Here is a 23,348-nt window from a genome sequence, read left to right on the forward strand (position 1 = left end):
TCTATAGTTTCCATAGCTCAAAACCCTAAATTAGGTTCACCTAACAAGTAGAGTGCAACACATTATAATCAAAGGCAAGTTTTATTTAATCCAATACGTAGACATCATGGGAACTTTCTATTTCTTTCCATGCTAAAACAGTGGATAGAGGTAGAAGGGCACATGTTTTTTAATCTTAAGACACTAAATGTTAGGATGCACAGGAACTTTGTTCTTTTGTTTGTTTGTTTGTTTGTTTTAACAGATGGATCTTGTGTTTTTTTATACAGCAGTAATGAAGATTTTCAGTTACTTACAGCACTGGGGCCAACAAAGCTACTCAAATGCCCGTCGTCATAACAGTGAGACAGATCTCTGTTCTTAGCTAAATCTGCTGTTTTGGAATGAAATCATTCAGTGTTCACAAAAATACATTGAATTGTACTCAAAGTGGACATAAGTTTATAAATATGGGTACATTCCAATCTGAAATAGTCATTCTGGTACAAGATACACATTAGTTTACAGTAGGGGTTACACACTGCCCAGAATCAGTTTAAAATTTAATAATCAAGTTTATCAGTCTTGATGATTTGTCAAAATATGCTGAATTTGATTGGACTGATTGGAGCAAAACACCCACTGTATCTAATCTGTTTCATATTTGTCTTGTCATTGTATAAACTATTAATGACAAAACATCATATAAATCCAAGTTTAGTTTATTACAAACGTCACTATTTGACAACAGTGTCATCAATAATTGTGTAATAACACTACTTTCCCCCTGTTCCCAATAATCACTCAAGAGTTAAATTTACAGAAAACTCTTGCTGTGAGATGACCTTAAAATGTAACGGTCACATTTTGTTTACCGATACTTTTGCTTTAACCACATCAGCATAACTGGACCCAGCCCATGGCACTGTGAATACAAATACTTCCAAACAGAGTTATACTGTATGTAGTCAGCTTTCCATTGTATGATCTGACACATGTAATCTGTGAGCCCAACAAGCCATCCCTCACTTCCACAAAAGCAAAAACTTACATCTCTTTACAGATTCTTAGGAAGAGTTGCTCTGTGTTTTGGGAGTGAGGTCATACTGTTGAGTCTACCTCAAGCACAAACTAGGCCTAGAATACCAAGACAGCAGACATGCAGACTGTACTCATAAAAGGCACACAGTATACTGTACATGAAGAAACACAGTTCAAATGGTTCAGGACACGTGAACGGAACTATAAAAGTACTAATATTATCTAAATCTAAAGGTCATTGGCAATAAATGAAATGTAGGCCATAGAACCTCATTAATTTGCACCCCTCGGAAGTTGTTTAGACAAGTTAAGTATTTGGATAACTTATGTAAAGTTAAAAAGAAAGTGAAAGTATTTTAATGGCACATGTACACACACACACACACACACACACACTTTACAAACATCATTCTGTGCAGTCTCGTGTGGAGACAGAAGACTTAAATGAAAAGTGCAGACTAAATCAAGTTCTACTTTTATCTTTTTGTGTCTAATGCCCATCTACTAAACTGGTCAAACTGCACAACTCAGGGTGAAATAAATGAGGTTCCACTGTGAAAGAAAAATTATTAAAAAAAACAAAACATAACTAAGTCTTGTTGCTAGTGTAGAATTGTCAAATCTCTCCTTGTGCATGTTGCAAATAATGCATTTGTAGATCCAGCTCCCGAGGAAGAGAGCACCCACATATCATGCACTGGAGAAGTCGTTCTGGAGGAAAAGGCAAACGGGGTCCAAGTTTGTGAGGTTCTGTCCGTGGGGCAAGCTGAGGTAGGGGCATGGTCTGTGGCATATGTGGCCTCTCACTCATGACTGCCTGTGGTGTGAAAAAAATATTTGGGTGTGGAGGTCTTGAGAGTGCACCAACTGGGACAGAGTGAAGAGGGTGAGGGCCTGGCAAAGCAAGAGGAGGGAGCGGAGCAAGTGGAGGTGAGAAAAAAGGAGAAGGCTGATTAATGATTATTTGAGTGCCCGTTACCATTGGCTGTTGCTGCAGCTCCTGTCCATTCCCTGGTTTGAGTTGTCCAGTGAGCAGTGTTTGAGGACCCACGGGATTACTTTGGAAGCCCCATACTGGCGTTCCCATCCCCTGACCAAAACGATGAGGCTCGTATTGAATGGAGATGGGGACCTTCTGAGTTGTTGTCTGACTCTGTACGTTGGCCCACCCAGATGACACCTGCTTTTGCTGCAGCTGAAAATCTTGATTATTTACTAATTTCTCAGGAGAGTTTATAGTCTTTGGAATTCCCGGTGGTGTTTGTATGTCCCACAAGGTGCTACCGACCCCATGAGAAACAGGAGTTGAAATTGGCATAGCACTGCTTTGGTCTATTTGAGCTGAGGTGGATGCACCCGCTAAGCCCGAAGCCCACTGCTTTTGCAGCTCACAGCCGTTCCATGGCTTCTCTGGCTGGCTAACAGTCGACGGTATCACTTGAGGATTAGTCATGTCCCACACTCTAGTGTCCTCTTTTTTAGGAGGTGTGGAAGGCTCTTTTTTTGTTGACACTGAGGCACCCGCCCATCTTGGGAGCTGAAGCTCTTGACCAAGTTTATTTGGAGAGCCCCGTGAATTTGCTGGTAGAGCAGGTCTGACACTCCACAGAGCTGCCCCATCTACGTAGGATGGAGCAGTAAAATCATGTTGCAAAGAACTTGTGGAAGCTAGCACTGTGGATGTGGGTGTGCTACTCCAAGAAACAGGCTTGAGTTGCCGGAGCTGCTCCATCTCACTTGCTGCTGAAGGGCTGGATTTTTTTGGCACAGCTGCCGGGAGGGAACTGACAACAGAAGCTGCATTCTCTTTCATGTGCAATGACTCTGAATTCTGAGCAGATGCAGGGCCTGATTGAGCTATCAAAGTGTTATCCGCCCAGCTCGGACTTCTCAGATGGTGCTGCTGTAGGCCTGGCTGTGGTGGGCTGTCAAACTGTGTCTGCTGAGGACCTACATGTTGCTGCTGTGATGACGGGACAGGCATTACTTCTCCGCCGTCCACCTTCCACTGCACTGGTTGAGGGTGTAGTTCGGACAGCCATGGCTCCTTTTGCTGTCTGCCTTGTAAATCCATGCGAGATGAGAGCATGGAAGACTGTGGCTGGACGGCCCTTCTGTGCAAGTCAGCATCTCTCGGAACAGAAACTGGATACGAAGACGGCTGAGCGTTAACCATCCCTGAGCCTCCTAATGGTCTAGACAAGCCCCACACAAGTCTCCCCCCTCTCCTCCCCCGGCTACCCCTGCCTCTCATCCTAGCACCCATCGGGAAAGAATTATACTGGTTGAAACCCTGGCGCTTGCGAGCGTGAATCTTCTGGTGCACTAGAAGGCTGCTAAACCAGGAAAAGGTTTTGTGACACTCATCACAGCGATGAGGTCTCTCTCCTGTATGTGTGTTCATGTGATCACGTAGCAGATAGGCTAATCCAAAGCTCTTGTCACACAGGTCACACTTATGAGGTTTGTCACCATTGTGTGATAACATATGGTGCTGCAGTTGGGTCTCATCGCTGTAGCCTTTGCGGCAGCTTGTGCAGCGGAACGGTTTTTCCTGATGCAGCTTTTGATGTGTTCTCATATTCTGCAGGAAGGCAAAGTCCTTCCCACAGTCGGGACATTTGTATGGCTTCTTGCCTGTATGGATGATGAGATGTTGCTGTAGGTAGCTACTGAATCTAAAACCCTTGCCACACACTTTGCACTGGTAAGGCTTGTCCTTGGAATGTATGCGCATATGCAGTTCCAACACTGAGCGATGGCGGAAGGTTTTTCCACACTCAGAACATTTGTAGGACTTAATGCTAATGCTATCACTTCTCCATTTCCCCTGCACATTGTCACTATTTAATGGAGTAAATTGTTTTTTAGGTGGTGCCGCCACCTTTTCTAAATACTGTGCTACAGACTTGTGGAAATTTAACAGATGTGAATTTAAACTGGATTCATCACGATAAACACACGGGCAGTGGGGACAGGTATGTCCCTTATCCCAGTACTTGTTAATCTCAGTGGGAGGTCTGGGTGTCCTTTCCAGCATCTCATACTCTGCCTCATGGATAAGCATGTGGGCTCTTAGGTTTGCTGGTGCCCAGTAGGTCTGGGGACAAAGGGGGCAGTTGAAGGTGCGTTTAGGTTCCTCACTCTGGTGTGTGTTCTCTTTCTCCGGCCCCTTGACTGTCTCCTGCGCAGACACGGCGGCCTGCTTGCTGGGCTGCTCAGTGGAGGAGTTGGTTTCACGCAGTCTATGCTGGCGGCAGTGTGCCTTCATATTCTGAGCAAAAGCAAATTTTTTGCCACATTCAGGGCAGCGGAAGGGCTTCTGGCCTGTGTGCAGATACTGGTGCTGATGGAGGAGGCTGCTATACTTGAAAGTCTTACCGCAGATGTTGCACAGGTGAGAGCGCGTGCTGTCTGTGTGCTTGCGACGATGGTCTTCCATGACAGAGTAGTGTTTGAAAACCATACCGCACTCGGGGCATTTATAGGGTTTTAGGGCGGTGTGACATCGCTGGTGGTAGCGCAGGGCCATGTTGTTTGGGAAGGTTTGACTGCACTCTTGGCATGTAAAAATGTTCTCCTGGGAGTGGGTCATCATGTGCTTTGTGACAGACACCTTAAACTGGAACTCTTGGCGGCACAGCGGGCAGTGGTAAGGCTTTTCTACTATATTGCAGCAGTTGTGGTCCCTCAGCTTATCCACTGTTGAGAAAATCCTCTCACATTCTGCACACTGAAAACTACCCTCCTCCACTGTTTGCATCTCCTTCTTTGGAGTAACTAGCTGCTCCTCCTTCTCTTTATGTTCATTTCTGTGTTTAATGAGGCTGCTGCGGTGCTGAAAGGTAAGGCCGCATTCTTTACAGGTTAGCGGCGTGAGTTCATCCTCGTGTGCGTGAAAGTGGCGGTGAAGGTTGAATGTCTCACGCCGGTTGAACATCTTCCCACACTCCTTGCACACCAAACGGCACTTTTTTGGCTTAGCTGTCATGTCAGCGTCCTGCTCTCGCTCTGCCTCCTCATCGTCTTCAATCACATCCTCTATCCCATCAATTTCTCCAACTAGCTCCTTTGCCAGTTCCTTCACTGGGATCTTCTCCTCAGAATGTGAGTTTTTCTCTGCAGCAGCTGTAACATTATCACCAACTCGCGCATCCCGCTGCTCCTCTTGAGCCCTCTCGGTAACAATATTGTAGTCTGGAAGAGAAAAACATCAGAACAAATAGATGTAAACACACAATAACAAACAACCAACCCGTCTGTTCTTCATCTAAACTACACTCAACTAACGCTGCAATCCCTCCTCAGTACAGACCACAACCCTACAGCGCAGGATGCTACCTAGATTTTGTTATGGTAATTAACGTTAGCGGAATTGACAGTTGTGTACTGAACCGGTAACGTAGTGAGGGCTATAGTTCTGACTAGCCCGGAGGCTAAAGCTAACAGTAAAATACATTAACAACGTTAGCATACCACGCTTGTTATTTTCCTGCTTGAGTGTTTTCGGCTCTTCTTCGTCGTCTTCAGTTTCGGACCAGTCGTAAGCCCGCTGGTCGCTGCCAGGAGCCTCGGTCATTTTTTCAGTCGATGTTAGGTCGTCCGGTAAATTGCATGTCGTTTTGTCGGTTCCAGCACCGGACTCGACACTAACCTCGGAATGGCTGGCAATACGACCGCCGTCGATGCCAACATTGACTCTCTGCTCAATATTGGGGCTCTCCGTGGTTTTAATAGGTGTTGTTTCATCTTTCCGATTTGAGGTGCATCCCGACTGCACCGCCTCGGTCTTCTTCCCAGATGTTTGCACCTCCCCCGCAGGGGATTTCTGTCGTTTTGGAGACTCCGATGGGTCTACGGCGGCCATGTTTCCCCCATGCACCCCCTTGTCCAGAATACACAAGGATCATGCTAGCCAGCCTGAACGAGGAATTAGATTTCCGGTCGACGCTTTCAAAATAAAACTCTTATTACTAAACAAACTGAAGTTCATCATTAATGACAATATAATTACAAGCCTTAAGTTAAAGAATCCCTCGATACTACGGCAGTGATTTCTGCTGCACCAAAAGCTTTTTTCCCCAACTGAATTATTTAAAAAGATAACCCTAATATTACATTAACATTTCTACATGCTATGTTACAAATCCGCAAGTGATCAGCTGCATTTATTTGCAGTCCATGTCTGACTTTTATTAAAGTTTAGTTACATTTCATCAGAACAGTGGCTAACTACAAAATATAAGTTGTGCAACTACATAGATGATGGCCATATGCTGTTTCTTTGCAACTACCCATAAACACATCCATCATACTGCATGCAAGATTATAATAAATAGCTCCTACATACTTATGTATGCTTTTAAATTCCACCAGAAACATATGAGTTAAGGTCTGAAGCCTACTGTGATGCAAAATGTCAATTCTTTAAATTGTAGCATTTTTGTCTCAAAACACACTGAACAGAACACAGTCTAGCTTCATTGTCCAACCAATGTTGGAGGAGTATGTACCATAAAACTGTTAGAAAAGCACGAGCATACATTAGCAGGATATTACTATAGCTGTATAACTACATTATATGGTAACAGCTGCAGATTACACATACTTTAGGACAATGTAGTTAGTGTATCAGGAGAATTGAGACAGTACTTAACTACTAAGAGCATCATGAGCTTCACAGCTCGTTGACAAAGCATGTACAGTGACATGCATATTAAACATCAGCACCTACAGCATGTTGTTGTCTGGGTAATTAAAGTCTCATAAGTGGAGTTGTGACTCCACAAAGCAACTGTTTTTCCAAAGTCTTTTAGCACAACAATCTGTATGCATGTCCAGGGAAGCAAGTTAATGTTAAGGCCACCCTATGTGTCTAATTTGCTCATCCACTTAAGTCCTCCACATAGACAAACATAAGTGCAAGGTGGATTTCTGATTTGGAGTTGTACTTCAAACTCCAAATAAGTTTTTGTCTTTTTTTTTTTTTTTTACAGAAATACTGTCAATAGAAAAAGAGCATAATTTCTTGTCACATTTTGAAACTCAAATATGCATGATGTACACTTTGAGTTTCTAAGTACTTTCTCCTCAGCGCCGTCTTCTGCGTCTGTGATCAACAGCTCTTCCCCGCCGTGGCCTCTGCACATTGCCATTTGTGTCTGTAGGTGGATCAGAGGCAAAAGTGCCATGTACATCAGGGGACGATGGTGCAGGTACCACCGCCACAGCTGACTGATTATTAGAATGTTGGGTGACCAGTGGCTGCTGCTGTATTTGTGTTTGATGCTGTTGTGACTGTTGTTGTACTACATGTGGCTGCTGCTGATGTTGGAGTTGTGTTTGCACAGGTGCTTCAATTCGCTGTTGTTGTTGCTGCTGCTGCTGTTGTGGTTCTATGTGCTGTTGTAACTGCTGCTGAGCTGGTTGTGGTTGTAAGTGCTGTTGAGATGTTTGTGATTGGTGTGCTTGTTGTACACGATGTTGTTGTGGCTGTGGTTGTTGCTGGGCTTCCAGCACTCCTAATAGCCTTTGCAAGAGGACATTGTTTTGTTGTAAACTGACTGCTAATGTCTCTTGTGACGCAACAAGTGTTCTCATGTCCTGCCTGAATCCTTCACTAAACTCCCGCAGACTCTTTTCCACCCGATTTCCCAGTTGAATTGCTGCTTCCCCTAACCCTCGAAGTTCATCTTCAAGCCAGGAGCTGCGCAGAGGGGCTTCAAGAGGACCCTGTTGTGCTCCAAGTGATGGCTGAGGACTGCTCGGTTGAGGGCTGCCATTGAGGAAAGGAGCACTGTAGAGTGGAGAAGGAGGCAGCCATCGTTCTGATGGAGGAGGTGGTCCTATGCCTAGACCCAGTCCTAATCCCAGTTTGTCCTCCATGCTATTCTCTGGTTCACACTCGGGTTCTCCTATATCTCTCTCACGTTCAGGATTGTCCTCATCTTTCTCCAAACCATCTCTCTCTGATCCTTCCACCCCTACACCTGCAAAGAAGTGGACACTGAAGATCAGTTGCACCCACTAAATCTACAAAGAAATGCAGCCAAGTAATCAGAGAACTCATTTTTACCTGGATCAGAGTCAGGGAAGCATGGGAAACTGGGTTTTGGTCTGGTGCTTTGCTTTTGTCTGGCTTGTTGAAGTCTGGGGCTTGTCTGGGAGGGACGCCCAAGCATCGAGGCCCCTCTGCTGGATGGCAGGTAACAGCTGCGGTGACGTGCATCTGCCAGCCTGCCACCGTTGCGTCTCTTCAAGTCGTCCCAGCGCTTCTTCACCTCTCGAAGAGTACGTGGGACTCTGGACACAGCATTGACTCTCTCTAGGATTCCTGCCCAGATGCGCTCTCTCTCCCGTCGCCGTAGCCTTCCCGCGGGACCAAAGAGCTCTCCTTCGCACCGGGTGACTTCTGACACCAACACCTCCAGCTCTGCTCCACTGAAACGACTCTTTCTTTTTCCTGCACCACCAGCAGCCAGTGCAGCTGACATAGCTCTGTCTGTAGAGAGAGGGAGGTGAGAGGACGGCCCAAAAGGGAAAGGAAAAATATCAAGTGAAGCTAAATATACTGTGTGAGGAAGAGAAATGTGCTTTAACAGTGTCAGGCTTGTTTTCACTGTGCTGAGCCAAAACATATTCAACTATGCAACAAGGCATACAGCAACATTTGATTTAGTGTTTTCAATTGATTATATGTCACAAATGATTAACAAATGATCACACTCAGTTTTATGCTTTAGACACTGTCTTAACTGTTTTGGAAGTGGAGCTGTAATTCTATAAGCGCACACGTCCCTACTATTTTCAATAGGAGCAACATGCGCTGCAGAAATGTACAAATAAACAAGAAATGTGCTTAATAACGCTCAGGCTTACTTTGTTCAATGGACAAGAGGTCGTCTGAGGACATGCCGGGTGCCATGATGTTCGGATGCACCACTACTACATTGAAGGGGAGACCCCCAGGTAATCCACTGTTCTGGTCACAGCTGCCCTCTGAGTCCTCATCCTCCCTGGGGAAGCCGTTTTCTGAGGCTCCCCCTCCAAAGGGTCCCTCCGGAGACTCCACTTTGATGTGCATGGGAGGTGATTGCTCGTACAGCAGCCCCCCCTCCTCGTAGTACTCAGTCATGGGTCAGACCTGATTTACAGCAGAACTGACTGGCGGGCCAATTCTGATTCTGGCAGCAGCTGCCCCATTAACACAAGTTCAAATTATAACTGACGCTGCTGCTTAAGGCATGACAATTCTTCAGTATACTGCATCAGATAATTACGAACCTGCTTGGGGCACAGCTGCCACACACACTATGGGGTGATTTCATAGGAACTTTAGAGTTAATGTATACTTAAATACAGTTTTTAACACTATTATTCAAAGGAATCAAGTCATTGCTGCAGCTTAATCATACTGTCTGATTTAAGCATGAGGTCCACAGACGTTTATAGCCACCTGCAGCCACTTAAACCCATTTCTGTTATTTTCATTTACACTCATATGTCACTGAAAACGTATACACACTGTGTACAAACACCTGGAGCAAACTAAGAGGTGCATCTACATTTCCAGCTGTTATACAGTGAGATGCATCATCCACGCAGAGAATCTCCTTCAGAGCTGAAATACAACAACAAAACACAACACTGCTTACAATCATGAAATGTCTTAAAATAGCTGTGCTGTTTATTCTCGGTGATGTTGATTTCTGTATTCTGTCGCATCGATGCGCATTTTTTTCTGCACCACATCCGCAATGGTTGCGCATTCCGCATACATTAGGTGCTTATCTTGCAATGGAGCTAGCTGTGAGCTAACAGGCTACCACAGTCTCAGGTAAAGCAGCGGCCGGTGACAGTTAAGCAGACATGATAAGAAAGCTGACGGCGTTTTAAGTCTTACCTCATGATAACTGCACATGGGCAACAAAACAAAACCAAAACACAATTGGTGCAGCTGTTAGCTCAGCAGCCGATACACAAACCGAGGAGCGTCGCTTTCTATTGACGTCACTGAAGGGGTATGTTCAGGACCAATCAAAGTTTGAAGGTGTTGAGCAAATGTATCTCTGTTTATTTTACAAGACCTGTAGTGTACTCAGATTTCCCAAAGAGGAGCTGATGCGTAAACAGTAAATTCTCAAATTAATTAGTTCCCTAATAGTAATAATTATCCTTACTCATGTAACAACTCATGTGCAGTAATCCTTACTCATGTAACATTACTACTTGGATCAGTACCTACATACTTCAAACACTCTAGTGTGAATAGTCTTTTTCTTTTCTGTGCTGTGTACAGCTGCAGGTACTTGTTTCCTGTGTATTTATTCTTTCTGAATGCACATACTTCCCTTATCCTTGCGTGCTTTGCACCCTCTTTATCCTGTTTGCTGCTGTAACACTGTAATTTCCCAGTTATGGGACTAATAAAGGATTATCTTTTCTTATCTATAAAATCCAGACAGTGCAAGGCCGATCAGCTGATAATGTAAAACATATGAAATGTGTTCAACATGTAAATAATAGTTTCCAAGATGAATTAATATTTGATTGGCTTTAAATGAAATTCCTCTGGGCATCAACTATAAACTTAAAATTAGGAAGCATTACTATTATTCCCATGCCAAAGAAGACAAACCTTGACTGTTTAAATGACTACTGCCCTACGGCTCTGACATCAGTGGTGATGAAGTGAGAAATTGGTAAAAGACTTCATTTTCATCTGCCAAACTCGTTAGACCCCATGCAATTTGCCTGTCGCAGAAGTGGCAGGCAAACTGAAGAAGAACAGAAGCACTGATGATACCATAACCCACATCCGCCACACCACTCTCTCTCACCTGGACACTGGTTAAAGGAACTATGCAAGACTGTTGTTCACAGACTACAGTTTTGCTTTCAGTAACATTGTTCCATGCAGACCCATCTCCAAGTTCAAGGATCAAGGGCTAAGTCATTCATTATGCTCCTGGGTCCTGAGCTTCCTGACTGACAGATTGGAAAACATTACTCCAGCACATTACCCAAAACACCGGCACCCTGCAAGGCTGATTATTTTTCTTATACTGCTGATACTTTACTTTCACTTGCATAGTGAGGAGTGTTGCAATTACATTTCACTGCTGCTGTACTCTATACAACCATGCATGTTGTACAGGCCTCTTCTTCTTTATCTTCTTCAAAATACAGTGATAGTATATTGTCTCTATACTGCCTATAATTTGTACCATTTTGCTCAATGTTTCCAGAAAACATTCTAGGAAATTATTTGGAATTCATACCTGATTGAGATAGTGGATCATTTGAGTTTGTGCCTGTTAACAGTCAGTCAGGTGATGTTTTAAATTTTATTAAAATTTAAACATGACAAATGAGTTTGATTCATTTCTGTCCCCTCCACATTTGTCTGTCTTCATGTTTTTAGGTAGTAACGTGCAGGCATGGGGGTTAATGGGTGTATTTGTATCTTTAGATATCAGCTTAAAAATAACTCATGGAAATTCATGTGTTTTTCTCATTGACCATGTTGCTTTTTCCCAGGTGGGATAATCTTTAATCACGGCGAAAGAAAGTTATATAAGTCTGCCTGTATAAAAACCCATTGCATCTGCCCCTGTTGCGTGTACACTCAGTAGGTGCAGAAAACGATCATGAAGTACTTCATTCTTCTGGCCCTCTTTGCTGCAGCCTGTAAGTACTTGAGTGATTTGTTTGTGGTGATGAATACTGAATTTCCTGCACTTCTGTAATTATTGTTTTAAGAATGGAGATATAACTCACTGTTTGCTGCACACAGTTGCTGCTCCCATCGAGGATGACAAGATTGTCGGAGGCTACGAGTGCAGAAAGAACTCTGTGCCCTACCAGGTCTCTCTGAATGTTGGCTACCACTTCTGTGGAGGCTCCCTGATCTCCAGCACCTGGGTGGTGTCTGCTGCTCACTGCTACCAGTCGTAAGTTCAGATATTTGATTTTAGTTTCAACTAATATCAGAACTGATCCAAACTTGCAGCTTAAATCAGAGTCACTGACTGCCTCGCCTCACCAAGTTCAGTGTCACATTACTTACACGTTATTTAACCCTCATATTTCTCCCTGCAGCCGCATCCAGGTGCGTCTTGGTGAGCACAACATTGCTGTCAATGAGGGCACTGAGCAGTTCATCGACTCTGCCAAGGTCATCCGTCACCCTCAATATAACAGTTACAGCCTGGACAACGACATCATGCTGATCAAGCTGAGCAGGACCGCCAGTCTGAACAGCTATGTTGGCACCGTGTCCCTGCCCTCCAGCTGTGCCGGTGCTGGAACCCGCTGCCTGATCTCTGGATGGGGCAACACCAGCGGCTCTGGAAGTCAGTAAAAGACTGTAAATATAACTTCAACATATTTTAGTGGGAGATCAAGGTATGAAAACTTATATGTGTTGTCATTTTCTTCTCTAGCCAACTACCCTGATCGTCTGATGTGCCTGGATGCCCCCATCCTGAGCGACACCAGCTGCAAGTCCTCCTACCCTGGTCAGATCACCTCCAACATGTTCTGTGCTGGATTCCTCGAGGGAGGCAAGGACTCCTGCCAGGTATCAGCTCCAGTCATCATCACAGTTTCTTAAAGTGGACATGCCGAGCTTCAGAGCAACTCTGCTCATGTTGTTCTTTCTGTCTGTGTCCTATCAGGGAGACTCTGGCGGCCCTGTGGTGTGCAACAGTCAGCTGCAGGGTGTGGTGTCCTGGGGTTATGGCTGCGCCCAGAAGAACAAGCCTGGAGTCTACACCAAGGTCTGCAACTACAACTCCTGGATTCGCAACACCATGTCCTCCAACTAAAGTCACGTTACTGAAAGGAACATTTATCTGATAAATTTCCGACCGTGACAAATAACTATGTGACATCAAATAAAAATAAATGATTGGCATCGATGTTACTCTAAGTCATTCTTCATTTTTTTGTGCTGTTGGAAATAACATACATTTACCAAGTAGGAGGATCAGAAGGAAGGAAAAGGAGGGAAGGAAAGAAGAAGGAAACACAGAGAAATTGTAATTGTTGGTCACAAATAAAAAGAGGACATATGTCTAAAAACTCAATAACTCTGCATAAATTTGAAAAATCATAAATTTACCCATTATAAACAAATAAATCTGCCACGAATTAAATACTTTTCACTGGCATTTGAGATGAAATGCTCAAGAAATAAGTGTTTATGTAGTTTAACAGCTAAAATGCAGAGGGAGAGACCTTCAGTCCTTGCTAAATGTACATTTATAGATTGTACATAAGTACTGGGCATTACAAGAATCTTGAGGGAATGACCTTCCAAGTATTATTACTTCATAAATATAAGCATGCATAAGCACACTTGTTTCTGTTATGTTTATTTGGATAATGTCAGGGGTAATCAGGGGTTTAGCAAGGGCAATAAACAGGAAAATCCTTAAATGGAAATATGGGTGAAAACATAGAAGTCATAAATAAAATGGTGACAGCTTATATACATGTTGATATGAAAGTTCTTGTGCTTTCCTACAGATGACAGTATCTTTTGCACATGACTCAAGTCACGTAGTCGGCATGTAATGCAATTCATTCAAAGATAAACAGGAATTAAGAATAGTGTAAAATGCATAACGACCTCCTTTAAACTTGGCTTTCATAAACTCAGTGTACGTGACTGGAGTTGGGACTTAATCTCACATTACTGATAAGTTAATTGTTCTCTTCCAGGTGTGTTTTCACACGCGTTGGACAGAAATAGATGGGTGAAAATGGAAAACGTGTGTCCTTGAGCAATCAGATAACAGAGGAACAGCGTGGATTTAAAAATGCCTGCATATGCTGACCTGTCATCAATACTCAGACAGGAAGTAACTGAGGGTTTTTTATTTTTCTGACTCTGTTCACAGTGGCATGTGAATATAAATCTTGCTTTTTAGAGTAATTCTGCCCATTTTATGACAAGGTATGAGTGAAATGATATTTATTTCAACATTTCTTTAGAATCACTGTCCTGAAAAACAAAAATTATGGCAAATTCTCTACTCCTGTCAGACGTCACTCCCATTGAGGATCAGGACGACATAATTGTTGATGGCTACGAGTCTCTGTGCCCTACCAGGTCTCTCTGAATGTTGGCTACCACTTCTGTGGAGGCTCCCTGATCTCCGGCACCTGGGTGGTGTCTGCTGCTCACTGCTACCAGTTGTAAGTTTAGACATTTGATTTTAGGCTCAACTGACACCAGAACTGATCCGAACTGACAGTCTTCACCGGGCTCAAACTGGCATTATTTTTTTTTTTCAAAATGCACCAAAGTCAAAGATACTAATGATTTCATTACAATGTAAGTGTCGCATTACTTATGTTATTTAACCTCCATGTCTCTCTTTGCAACTGCATCCAGGTGCAGCCGGTGTCCCTGCCCTCCAGCTGTGCTGGTGCTGGGACCCGCTGCCTGATCTCTGGACGGGGCAACACCAGCAGCTCTGGAAGTCAGTAAAAGACTGTAAATATAACTGGAACATACCTTGGTAAGGTAACATACCTTGAATAACAATAAAAGAGAAGCTAATAGCAGTAATGAAATATATTTCAAGATAAATATGTGAAATAAAGCCTCCAGTGTTTAAGGGTTTACTGTATGTACATATGCACTCATGGTTGGAAATTACATTATCAGTATGTTGGCACTGAGCCTCCAGATGTGCTTTCACACGTTACTCAACAAGAAAAAGGTAAAAATGTAAATACATGTCGTTGGTCAATCAGATAACAGATGGATGGAGTGGGTTTAAATAGGCCTGCACAAACTGAGCTGACACTGAGGCTCAGGCAGAAACCATCATGAAGGCTTTCATTTTCCTGGCTCTGCTCGCAGTGGCATGTGAGTATGAATCTTATTTTTTACTGACATATTTAAATGACTGTCCTGCAAAACAAAAATTGTGGCAAATTCTCTACTCCAACCAGACGCCGCCCCCATCGATGATGAGGATGACAAGATTGTCGGAGGCTACGAGTGCAGAAAGAACTCTGTGCCCTACCAGGTCTCTCTGAATGTTGGCTACCACTTCTGTGGAGGCTCCCTGATCTCCAGCACCTGGGTGGTGTCTGCTGCTCACTGCTACAAGTCGTAAGTTCATAAAATGGGATTTTAGCTTCAACTCATTCCAGAACTGATCTGAACTGACAGCCTTCATGAAAGAGATATGCCTCATCAAAGCAGAGCCACTGGGGTCAAACTGGCGTCGCCTCACCAAGTTCAGTGTCACATTAATTACACGTTATTTAACCCTCATATTTCTCCCTGCAGCCGCATCCAGGTGCGTCTTGGTGAGCACAACATTGCTGTCAATGAGGGCACTGAGCAGTTCATCAACTCTGCCAAGGTCATCCGTCACCCTCGCTACAACAGCCGCAACCTGGACAACGACATCATGCTGATCAAGCTGAGCAAGCCCGCCACCCTGAACAGCTATGTCCGCACCGTGTCCCTGCCCTCCAGCTGTGCCGGTGCTGGAACCCGCTGCCTGATCTCTGGATGGGGCAACACCAGCAGCTCTGGAAGTCAGTAAAAGACTGTAAATATAACTTCAACATATTTTAGCAGGAGATAAGGTATGAAAACTTAAATGTGTTGTCATTTTCTTCTCTAGGCAACTACCCTGATCGTCTGATGTGCCTGGATGCCCCCATCCTGAGCGACACCAGCTGCAAGTCCTCCTACCCTGGTCAGATCACCTCCAACATGTTCTGTGCTGGATTCCTCGAGGGAGGCAAGGACTCCTGCCAGGTATCAGCTCCAGTCATCATCACAGTTTCTTAAAGTGGACATCCTGAGCTTCAGAGCAACTCTGCTCATGTTGTTCTTTCTGTCTGTGTCCTATCAGGGAGACTCTGGCGGCCCTGTGGTGTGCAACGGTCAGCTGCAGGGTGTGGTGTCCTGGGGTTATGGCTGCGCCCAGAGGAACAACCCTGGAGTCTACACCAAGGTCTGCAACTACAACTCCTGGATTCGCAACACCATGTCCTCCAACTAAAGCCCCCTCAAAGTAACTTGATTTTGGACAGAAAGCTGTATCGCCCTTTAATAAATTGAAAAATCAGATAACTCGTGTTTCTTATGTCAATAACAGTTTATATGTTGACTGTTAAAATATGTTGCAGCAACTGCTTTTCAAGCAAACAAACCCCAAACACAGCTCTTTAGACTACAGGTAGTAAACTGTGGTTATGCGGTTATTTTTTTTGTTAATCAGCAGTACAAGAATTTTTGTACCTTGACCTTCAGCATCATATCACCATAGTAAATATTTTTAGATTTAATTATCGAGGAAGAGTGTTCATCTATTGACATGTATGCACACAATTTGGCCTCCAAATACGGCAAGCAACATCAGAAATTTATAGAAAAGTGACTTTTATTAGTTTTAAGACAAACCATAACAGAAATTCATGTACAACAGAGCAGGGCGTTCATGTGTAAAATGCAAATTTTTCATGATTCCACCAAAATCATCATTGCCAAAACCAATTACAGTAATGGATTTTGGACAGCACTTGTGTTGCACTTGGTAAAACAGGTGCAAAATGTGCGCTTGTCAGCGATTTCAGCCATCTTATTACAAGTAAACAAAAAGGGTAAACTCAAACACGTGTATCAGAAAAGCTCATATTCACCTCACTGGAGACCAGGACAGAACAAATCTGAAGTTGGTAGAACATTTCTGAAACATTTTGAGTTACAGTTTCACAGATGTAAGTCAAGAAAGGACGTGCGATTTGAAATGCACACGTTTCATATTACATTCACAGTGGCCACACAGTGAATGTATGTATCATGATAAGGTGAGTGTTTGTAAAACTACACAGCTAGTATTCATGTTAACTTTTTATACTATTCACTGAAAAGACAAGATGCATTACAAAATCTGAACGAAAAAAATCTCCACAAACAAAAGTTCTCTGTAGGTTCGGCCAAATGAATGCAGCAACAAGGAGTTTATAAATGAATTCCTCCACCCTTCTGATCAGTTATTGTTATTGATATTGTCCAGCGCTTGATATGCAGGGGAGTAAAGATGCAAAGATGCTGCAGCGCAACAATGATGAACGAGGGCTCAAAATGTTTCAGTGGTTATTTCACTCGCAGAAATACTTTCAAATCAAACTCTTATTTTGCATTATTCATTTACATAAAGTATAATTTCAGTTTCCAGTACTCAACAACTAACAGAGTTTTCTGTTTTTTAACTCGTACATTCAGTGTTTTCAATCTGAAAACTGACAGACGTGACCAGTTGAACACCTGAGTGTAAACAAATCTTCCAAATCCTTTTTTGATGCATTTCAGTCTCCCTAACTTTTCCAGGTGTTAAAACAAGGCAATGTTTCTACATGGTCTAATCTAGGACTACAGGACCCTTATGCAACCTGTAAAAAGGGGGACTGGATCTCCTTTCAGGCTGTTACACTTCACCTCTTGCATGTTGCAAATAATGCTGATAAAGGTCTGAAATGACAGAATATGCATTACCACACACAGCGCACCTAACGTCGTCTGAAGATTCATTTGAAATGCTAGAAGTTCGGGCAACGTGTTTTTTCACAGTTCTCAAAGGAGTAATGGGTTTTCCTTGTGAATGTTCACCTGTTGTTTCATAACTCGTTTCTATATCTTGGACTGAAAGTGTGTTGCCTGGACAAAGGGAAGTCTTATCCAAACCCAAATCGTGATTTTGGACAAATGAACTCTTGGGTGGTGGAGACGGCTCTTGAGGAACTGGATTTGATAATTTGATTAAGGGGCTCAGAGGAAAGGCTTTTTCCTCAGGTTCTGGATGCAGCGTCACTACGCAGTTGTCTGCAGGAGGGCTCAACATTTTCTTGTTAGACTGTGAAGTATGATCGTCTATGGACAAATCAAAATCAGAATCCTTTTGCGAGTCTTGAGTTGAGGAATGACAAAGCTGGTGATTGAACAACAAATCAAGAGTCTTAAAGCTGCATCTGCACTGTTCACACTGATAAGGCAGAAACACTTTCTTAGGCCTCACCTGAATCCACTGGAACTCTGGGTGCTCACTCATGTGTTTCTTGTATAGCTCCACAAACCGAAAACCTCGTCCACACCGAGGACACGTGAAGCGCCCACGTCTCTGTCGGTGGACTCTCTGATGATGCCACAGTTTTTTCCAGTTTTCTAAAGTCTTACCACAACAGGCACAGGTGTAACTTTGACCCGGTGCGTGGGTGAGCATGTGGGCCCGGAGTCTGCCCATGTGTCTAAACAGTCGCCCACAGCTGGGACATAAATATTTCCTGGGGTCAGAACGGTTATCTAGTTCGTTTAACTTTGACACGAGGTGTGAGAGAGGGTGAGATGGTATCACCGTTGACTGGAACGGCTTCTTTAAATTAGCAATGCGTTTCTTGCGGCTGGCCTTTTTTTTCTGCGTTTCACAATTTGCAGGTGTGAGAGGAGACGCTGAATTGTGACTTGATGAATACCTAAGTGCGGGCACTGTGTACTGTATTAGTGACATTGTCTCTTCCTCTTTAATCGCAGAACTGGAGGCGGGTCTCCCGCCTCTGCACTGACTGTGATGGGAGCTAAATTCTGACAGCACACCAAACAGCTTGTCACAATACACGCAGCGATAGAGCTTCGCACCAGTGTGGGCCCTCATGTGGCTGTTGAACTCTTGCAGACTGTCAAAAACATTCTTGCAGATGTGGCACGTATACGTTAGCGGAGGCTTTGCTCGTCTGCTGGGCTGTAACTCGTCACTGCTTCCCGAGGGTTTACAAATGTGATTTTTTGCATTGCTATAATGAGTGAATGATTTCTCACAACGCGTGCAGTTGTAACGCTTCACAGACCAGTGTGTCAGCTCATGAACACGGAGGAAATAGGCCTGACCGAAAGCTTTACCACATATATCACATTTATAAGGCTTCTCTCCAGTGTGGACGCGCACGTGTCTTATGAGGGCAGATGGAAATCGGAATGTTTTGCCACAGTACTGGCACACTTTTCTCTCTTTCTTTTCTGGGGAAACTGGCCTGTGAGGTGCAGGACCGTCTTCATGGTCGTTCCCTCGGCTGTGCTTTTCAGATTTGTTGCTCTCAGAGTCCTGGGTCAGCACATGTGCATGCGTCTTCATATGAGAGGCATACTCAGAGCAGGAGAATTTGATCTTGCAAAGTGGACATTTTTGATACATGTTGTTCTTTCTGTGCGTCTTGAGATGAAGATTTAAGTTAGAATTTTTGCTAAAACCTTTGCCACATTCAGGACATTTGAAAGGTCTTTCTCCTGTATGAACGCGCTGATGGATGACAAACTGAGAGAGAAATTTAAATGTCTGACCGCAGTAACCACATTTCAACAGTGTTTTCCCCCCTTTTTTAATATAAATGACATTTACGTTGTCATTTGCGTTGCCCTCCTTATTTACATCACCACTGTCTGTTTTTTGAGTGTCACTACTGCCTCCATGGCCTTCTATCAGTTGTGCTCTCTGTAATAAAACATTACTTATCCTCCTCCTTCTCTTGCCACCTCTCTTGCGCCTGAAAGTGTTTTGCTGACTGTACTGAACCTCAGATCTAACTGCGCTGTTGTCATTGTATTGTAAAGATGTGGGACTATTTGACTCTGACACAGGAGTTACATGATCCAGTGCTACCTCTATATTCTCAGCCTTCACAGCAGGGAGGACCTCAACGGGCTGAGGTGGCTGTTCGGGGGATGCTGCTACAACATCTGTGCCAGAGGATTCTGTAGCCTGCAAGTTTGCGTTCTTTGGAGATTCAAGACTGTTTTCTAATTGGGCCTCCTCAATGCCATTCGTTTCAGCTGACTGTTTTATTTCAGGGTCATCACTCTGAAAAGGGTTCACCAAATTCACATGGTTCAAATCCTCTGAGGGAACAACTTTAGGCTCAGGTGATGGCGGGGAAGGCAGTTCTGTTTGTGGTAATGGATCTTCCTTTTGTTCTGTCTGCTGCTCATGTTCCTCTCCAGACTGTGGGTAGTGTTGATCGTCCTTCCTATCTTTATCAGCCTCTTGTTTGTCAGTGTTGAGGTCCACCTGCTTATCTGTCTCTGTTCTCTCCCCACAGCACGTGTCATTGCTCAACACTGACGAGGCTTCCTGGGAAACATCCAGTCTGGACACTTTAGCTGGAACTTGCTGATCAGTCAGTTTAGCCCTTCTTCTTCTTCTTCTCACACCTTGAAAGTTCAATGTATTATTACATTCTGTAGGAGTAATTTCAATCTTCTTGGAGACTTCCTTGCTATCGGATTCTGTCTTTCCTTCCGAAGTTGCAGGGTGCTGTTCTCCCCTACTCCTCAGTCTCCGCACAGGACCGCTTACATTATTAGTATTAGGAACATTGGCAGCAGCGGCCTTAGCAACTGCTGCAATTTCTGTTTTTCTTGGTCTTCCTCTTTTTCTTTTTGACAGCACAGGTCCACTGTCTTCTACTTTACCATCAGAGACAGTGTGAGGACCAGGTATGTCCTCATGAGGTAAATTATTGAAAAGCGGGCCGTCTACTGTGTCGGGCACATTACCATTGTTGTGGTTCTCTAAGCATGTTGGCAACGGTACTGTTGTGTTGATCTCCTTGTACTGCACTACATCCTGACCAGCAGACTCTGGATCTTTTTTGCCTTCAGTCAGCAACGGCCTTCTTTTACGAGGGCGCCCACGTCTTCTGCGGACCTCCACACGCCGTCCACGGCTTGCAGATGACACACTTGCAGCTTTCACTTGAGACTTTGCTTCCATCCCTACCTGGGGCGTTATGTGTTCACTGTGCTGACAATTTATTTCGCCTACTGTTTCGGAGTTAACAGGGCCATCAGACTCCGAGTGCCCCGATGAGTGGAATTCAATTGCAGGTTGAGTCAGTTCTGCTGCCTTCATTTCTTCTCCCCACCTGGAGTCCAAGCCTTCCTCACTGCATCTCTTGTCTTCAGGTATCTGTGGAGGGAAAAAAAACGCATTTGTCATAATTGTAGTAGTGGTATTGTTACACAAGGTAGCATAAAAAAATAAAGGCATACAAAAAAAGGAATCAACAAAAATGTGACTGCATTTAGAATTAATTCTATGGCATTAATGTCTATATATAGACTGTATTCAGTTGGATTCTACAGTCAGGTGTACATAAGAGCATAAATATCTCAATATAATATATAAACAAACTGTAGTATTAAAGTTTAAGTTTATTTCAAACTGCCCTCCCTTCCTTTGGAGAACCAACATAAACACAACAATTAACTGCACAATTAAATAGTGAAGATGTAATATACACTACTTGTTCAAAAATGATTACATGAAAATTTCAGGAAACAAAAGCACTGCAATGGAAGTCCACACATAAGGACTCAGGTTTAGAGGTTTTTAATACATAAAATGCATCCATGCATTCCATTAGCAAGTTTCTGCAGAAATTGTGCCGTATACTGCAATAAGCAGCATAACTTTTGGGGTGATACATCTATTTTTTTTTTTTCTCACTGGCTACCTGCTTGCAGTCTGAAGGGGCATGAACGGAACTGCGAGGATGCGATGCCACAGAGGTTAACTCAGAGACTGTATTTTGGTCACTGCTTCCTCTGCTGAAGGACATTTTACTCCCCATGTCAAGAGTCTGTGGATTAAACAGTGACAAGGAGGTTGTAACTCATAACAGTAACATGTAATCCTAGAGCAAAGTAATGCTCGATTAACATGCACTGCTTTGCCAGACTTCAATGTTTCTCACAAAAGAGCCAGAAAATGTCATAAGGGATTTCCTAATCAAAACCTGATCAGAAAGACATGCCACGTATCAGGGTTTGAGACCGATTTCACAAGAAATCGTTGAACTGGAAAAGTGGTGGAAAGTAACGCAGAATATTTACTCACATACTGAAACACAAGGAGATACTTTTTTGGGTAATTCTTCTTTGACTTACCTAATATTTCACTTTATTTCAGAGAAATATACTGCACTTTTTACATTAGTCACAGTTTAACACTTAAAAAACACATGAGCATCTCATAAGTGATGATGCATCTTTGCAGAAAAATCTGCCTCCTGTTTTAAAATTATATAAAATAAGCTTGATCACCATTAGCTACATCATAATATTCTGCTAACATGTTAAGGTAACAAAAATAAGAACACGACAATATGAGTGAAAACAGAGCTAAGGAGATATATGAATAAAAGAGCAACACACTCAAGGAAAGGGATATTCAACATAATGAAAAATCTTGTAATTAAACAAAACTGCTCCTTTTCTTCAAGTGAAGCTTGTGCATACTGTTTCTCTGTTCACCACCGCTCACACATAGCATGAAATGGAAAGTTTGTGTACCACTTCAGAACCTGGAGAACAAACTACAACAAGTTAACGAGACTCAAAGTTCTGCAGTTTAAAAAGCACAAAACGTGTGCGACTGATGAATGTAACATCTACACTCCTTTGTCGAAACGGACTTGTGGCTGTGAATGCCTGCTCGCCTTTAGCTCCTGAACATTTCTTCTTATGGGAGTCTGTCTTGATACACACAGCAAAAAAAACAAGGCTTTTTGATTGTGATTACCAGTGCTCACACATAGACCCACCAAGACACGACCGCGTCCTAATGGGTCACTTAATGTGTCATTTCAAATACCCATGAACGACCCGGTAATTTCAGAACACAGCTAGCTGCTACTAGCTGTTATTATTGAAAGCTACCAGCAACATGACTAACAATGTAGGCGTTATCTTTTAGTAGGCCAGATTGCTAGCTCCGGTTATTTACCCTAACAGGCCAGACGAACCTAACTTCTAAGTACACCTTTCGTTTTGTTATCAAGGCCTAAGGATATTATATATAAAGACGGGTTACTAAATATGATGGGTGGTAGTAAACACAAAGTGCTTGCCTGCGTGGGAGAGATTCAACACTGGTCTCTGCGTAGCCATGCACTGACCGCTGCTCAACTAGCTAGCACTGGCTAACTTAAAAACAACCACATGCCTTCGTTACGTGGCTGACTAGCACTTTTTACAAGCGTGCATTGGTGTGGGAGCTGAGCCGATCATGTAGACCCGGCTTTCTCTTCTGTTCTGAGCCGTTTTCGGCAGTGAGCCACTCGATATCCACGCACAAAGCAACACGAAAAAGTGTCAATCACGCCGAGCTCTCAGAGTGGACACTTCAGGTACTAGGGGAAGTTTGGGAATCGTGACTTTTTCTGCAGAAGTTACTTCAGTAGTGGTACTCGGAGCACTTCTGCCGTGGCTGGTTTCAAAGAGAGTCGTTGCAACAAATTTA

At 43.5% G+C, this 23,348-nt stretch overlaps 3 protein-coding genes across 8 annotated transcripts; 1 reads left to right on the forward strand and 2 right to left on the reverse strand.

The window, feature by feature from the left end:
- Positions 1–62: 62 nt before the first annotated feature.
- On the reverse strand, positions 63–5,918 carry zgc:66448 (uncharacterized protein LOC327401 homolog). Of its 2 annotated transcripts, XM_046400535.1 has the most exons (3): positions 5,497–5,918; positions 2,000–5,217; positions 63–1,837 (listed from the first exon to the last, which is right to left on the reverse strand). In XM_046400535.1, exons 1-3 carry the CDS (start codon positions 5,885–5,887, stop codon positions 1,637–1,639), a joined length of 3,810 nt encoding a protein of 1,269 aa, XP_046256491.1. In that variant the 5' UTR covers positions 5,888–5,918; the 3' UTR covers positions 63–1,636. The 2 variants fall into 2 exon arrangements, with proteins under 2 accessions (XP_046256491.1, XP_046256489.1); XM_046400533.1 differs by having other exon boundaries at positions 63–5,217.
- A 5,512-nt stretch (positions 5,919–11,430) lies between these two features.
- Positions 11,431–16,126, forward strand: LOC124064729 (trypsin-3). Of its 4 annotated transcripts, none has more exons than XM_046399423.1 (6): positions 11,431–11,709; positions 11,816–11,851; positions 15,031–15,151; positions 15,332–15,585; positions 15,675–15,811; positions 15,909–16,126. In XM_046399423.1, the coding sequence occupies exons 1-6, from the start codon at positions 11,670–11,672 to the stop codon at positions 16,056–16,058; spliced, it is 738 nt and encodes a 245-aa protein (XP_046255379.1). In that variant the 5' UTR covers positions 11,431–11,669; the 3' UTR covers positions 16,059–16,126. The 4 variants fall into 4 exon arrangements, with proteins under 4 accessions (XP_046255379.1, XP_046255378.1, XP_046255377.1 ...); XM_046399422.1 differs by having other exon boundaries at positions 11,489–11,709; positions 11,816–11,841; positions 15,021–15,151; XM_046399421.1 differs by lacking the exons at positions 15,031–15,151; positions 15,332–15,585; positions 15,675–15,811; positions 15,909–16,126 and adding exons at positions 12,121–12,374; positions 12,465–12,601; positions 12,699–12,941 and having other exon boundaries at positions 11,589–11,709; positions 11,816–11,972.
- On the reverse strand, positions 16,082–23,263 carry si:dkeyp-84f3.9 (zinc finger protein 184). 2 transcript variants are annotated; one of them, XM_046399364.1, is made up of 3 exons: positions 22,957–23,263; positions 21,562–21,687; positions 16,083–21,014 (listed from the first exon to the last, which is right to left on the reverse strand). In XM_046399364.1, the coding sequence occupies exons 2-3, from the start codon at positions 21,676–21,678 to the stop codon at positions 17,487–17,489; spliced, it is 3,645 nt and encodes a 1,214-aa protein (XP_046255320.1). In that variant the 5' UTR covers positions 21,679–21,687; positions 22,957–23,263; the 3' UTR covers positions 16,083–17,486. The 2 variants fall into 2 exon arrangements, with proteins under 2 accessions (XP_046255321.1, XP_046255320.1); XM_046399365.1 differs by lacking the exon at positions 21,562–21,687 and having other exon boundaries at positions 16,082–21,014.
- Positions 23,264–23,348: the final 85 nt, after the last annotated feature.

The sequence above is a fragment of the Scatophagus argus genome, chromosome 9, assembly GCF_020382885.2.
Source record: "Scatophagus argus isolate fScaArg1 chromosome 9, fScaArg1.pri, whole genome shotgun sequence".
NCBI lineage: Eukaryota > Metazoa > Chordata > Actinopteri > Scatophagidae > Scatophagus > Scatophagus argus.

What these genes read in the sequence shown, in the direction of transcription:
- zgc:66448 (XM_046400533.1), bottom strand. Translation starts at nt 5,887, where the DNA reads ATGGCCGCCGTAGACCCATCGGAGTCTCCAAAACGACAGAAATCCCCT. An exon ending in GCAGGAAAATAACAAGCGTG is followed by an intron (nt 5,218 to 5,496) that starts GTATGCTAACGT and finishes TTTCTCTTCCAG; the next exon opens with ACTACAATATTGTTACCGAG.
- LOC124064729 (XM_046399420.1), top strand. Translation starts at nt 14,863, where the DNA reads ATGAAGGCTTTCATTTTCCTGGCTCTGCTCGCAGTGGCAT. An exon ending in GGCTCTGCTCGCAGTGGCAT is followed by an intron (nt 14,903 to 14,988) that starts GTGAGTATGAAT and finishes TACTCCAACCAG; the next exon opens with ACGCCGCCCCCATCGATGAT. An exon ending in GAGGCAAGGACTCCTGCCAG is followed by an intron (nt 15,812 to 15,908) that starts GTATCAGCTCCA and finishes GTGTCCTATCAG; the next exon opens with GGAGACTCTGGCGGCCCTGT.
- si:dkeyp-84f3.9 (XM_046399364.1), bottom strand. Translation starts at nt 21,678, where the DNA reads ATGGGGAGTAAAATGTCCTTCAGCAGAGGAAGCAGTGACCAAAATACA. An exon ending in CCCCTTCAGACTGCAAGCAG is followed by an intron (nt 21,015 to 21,561) that starts GTAGCCAGTGAG and finishes TTCCCTCCACAG; the next exon opens with ATACCTGAAGACAAGAGATG.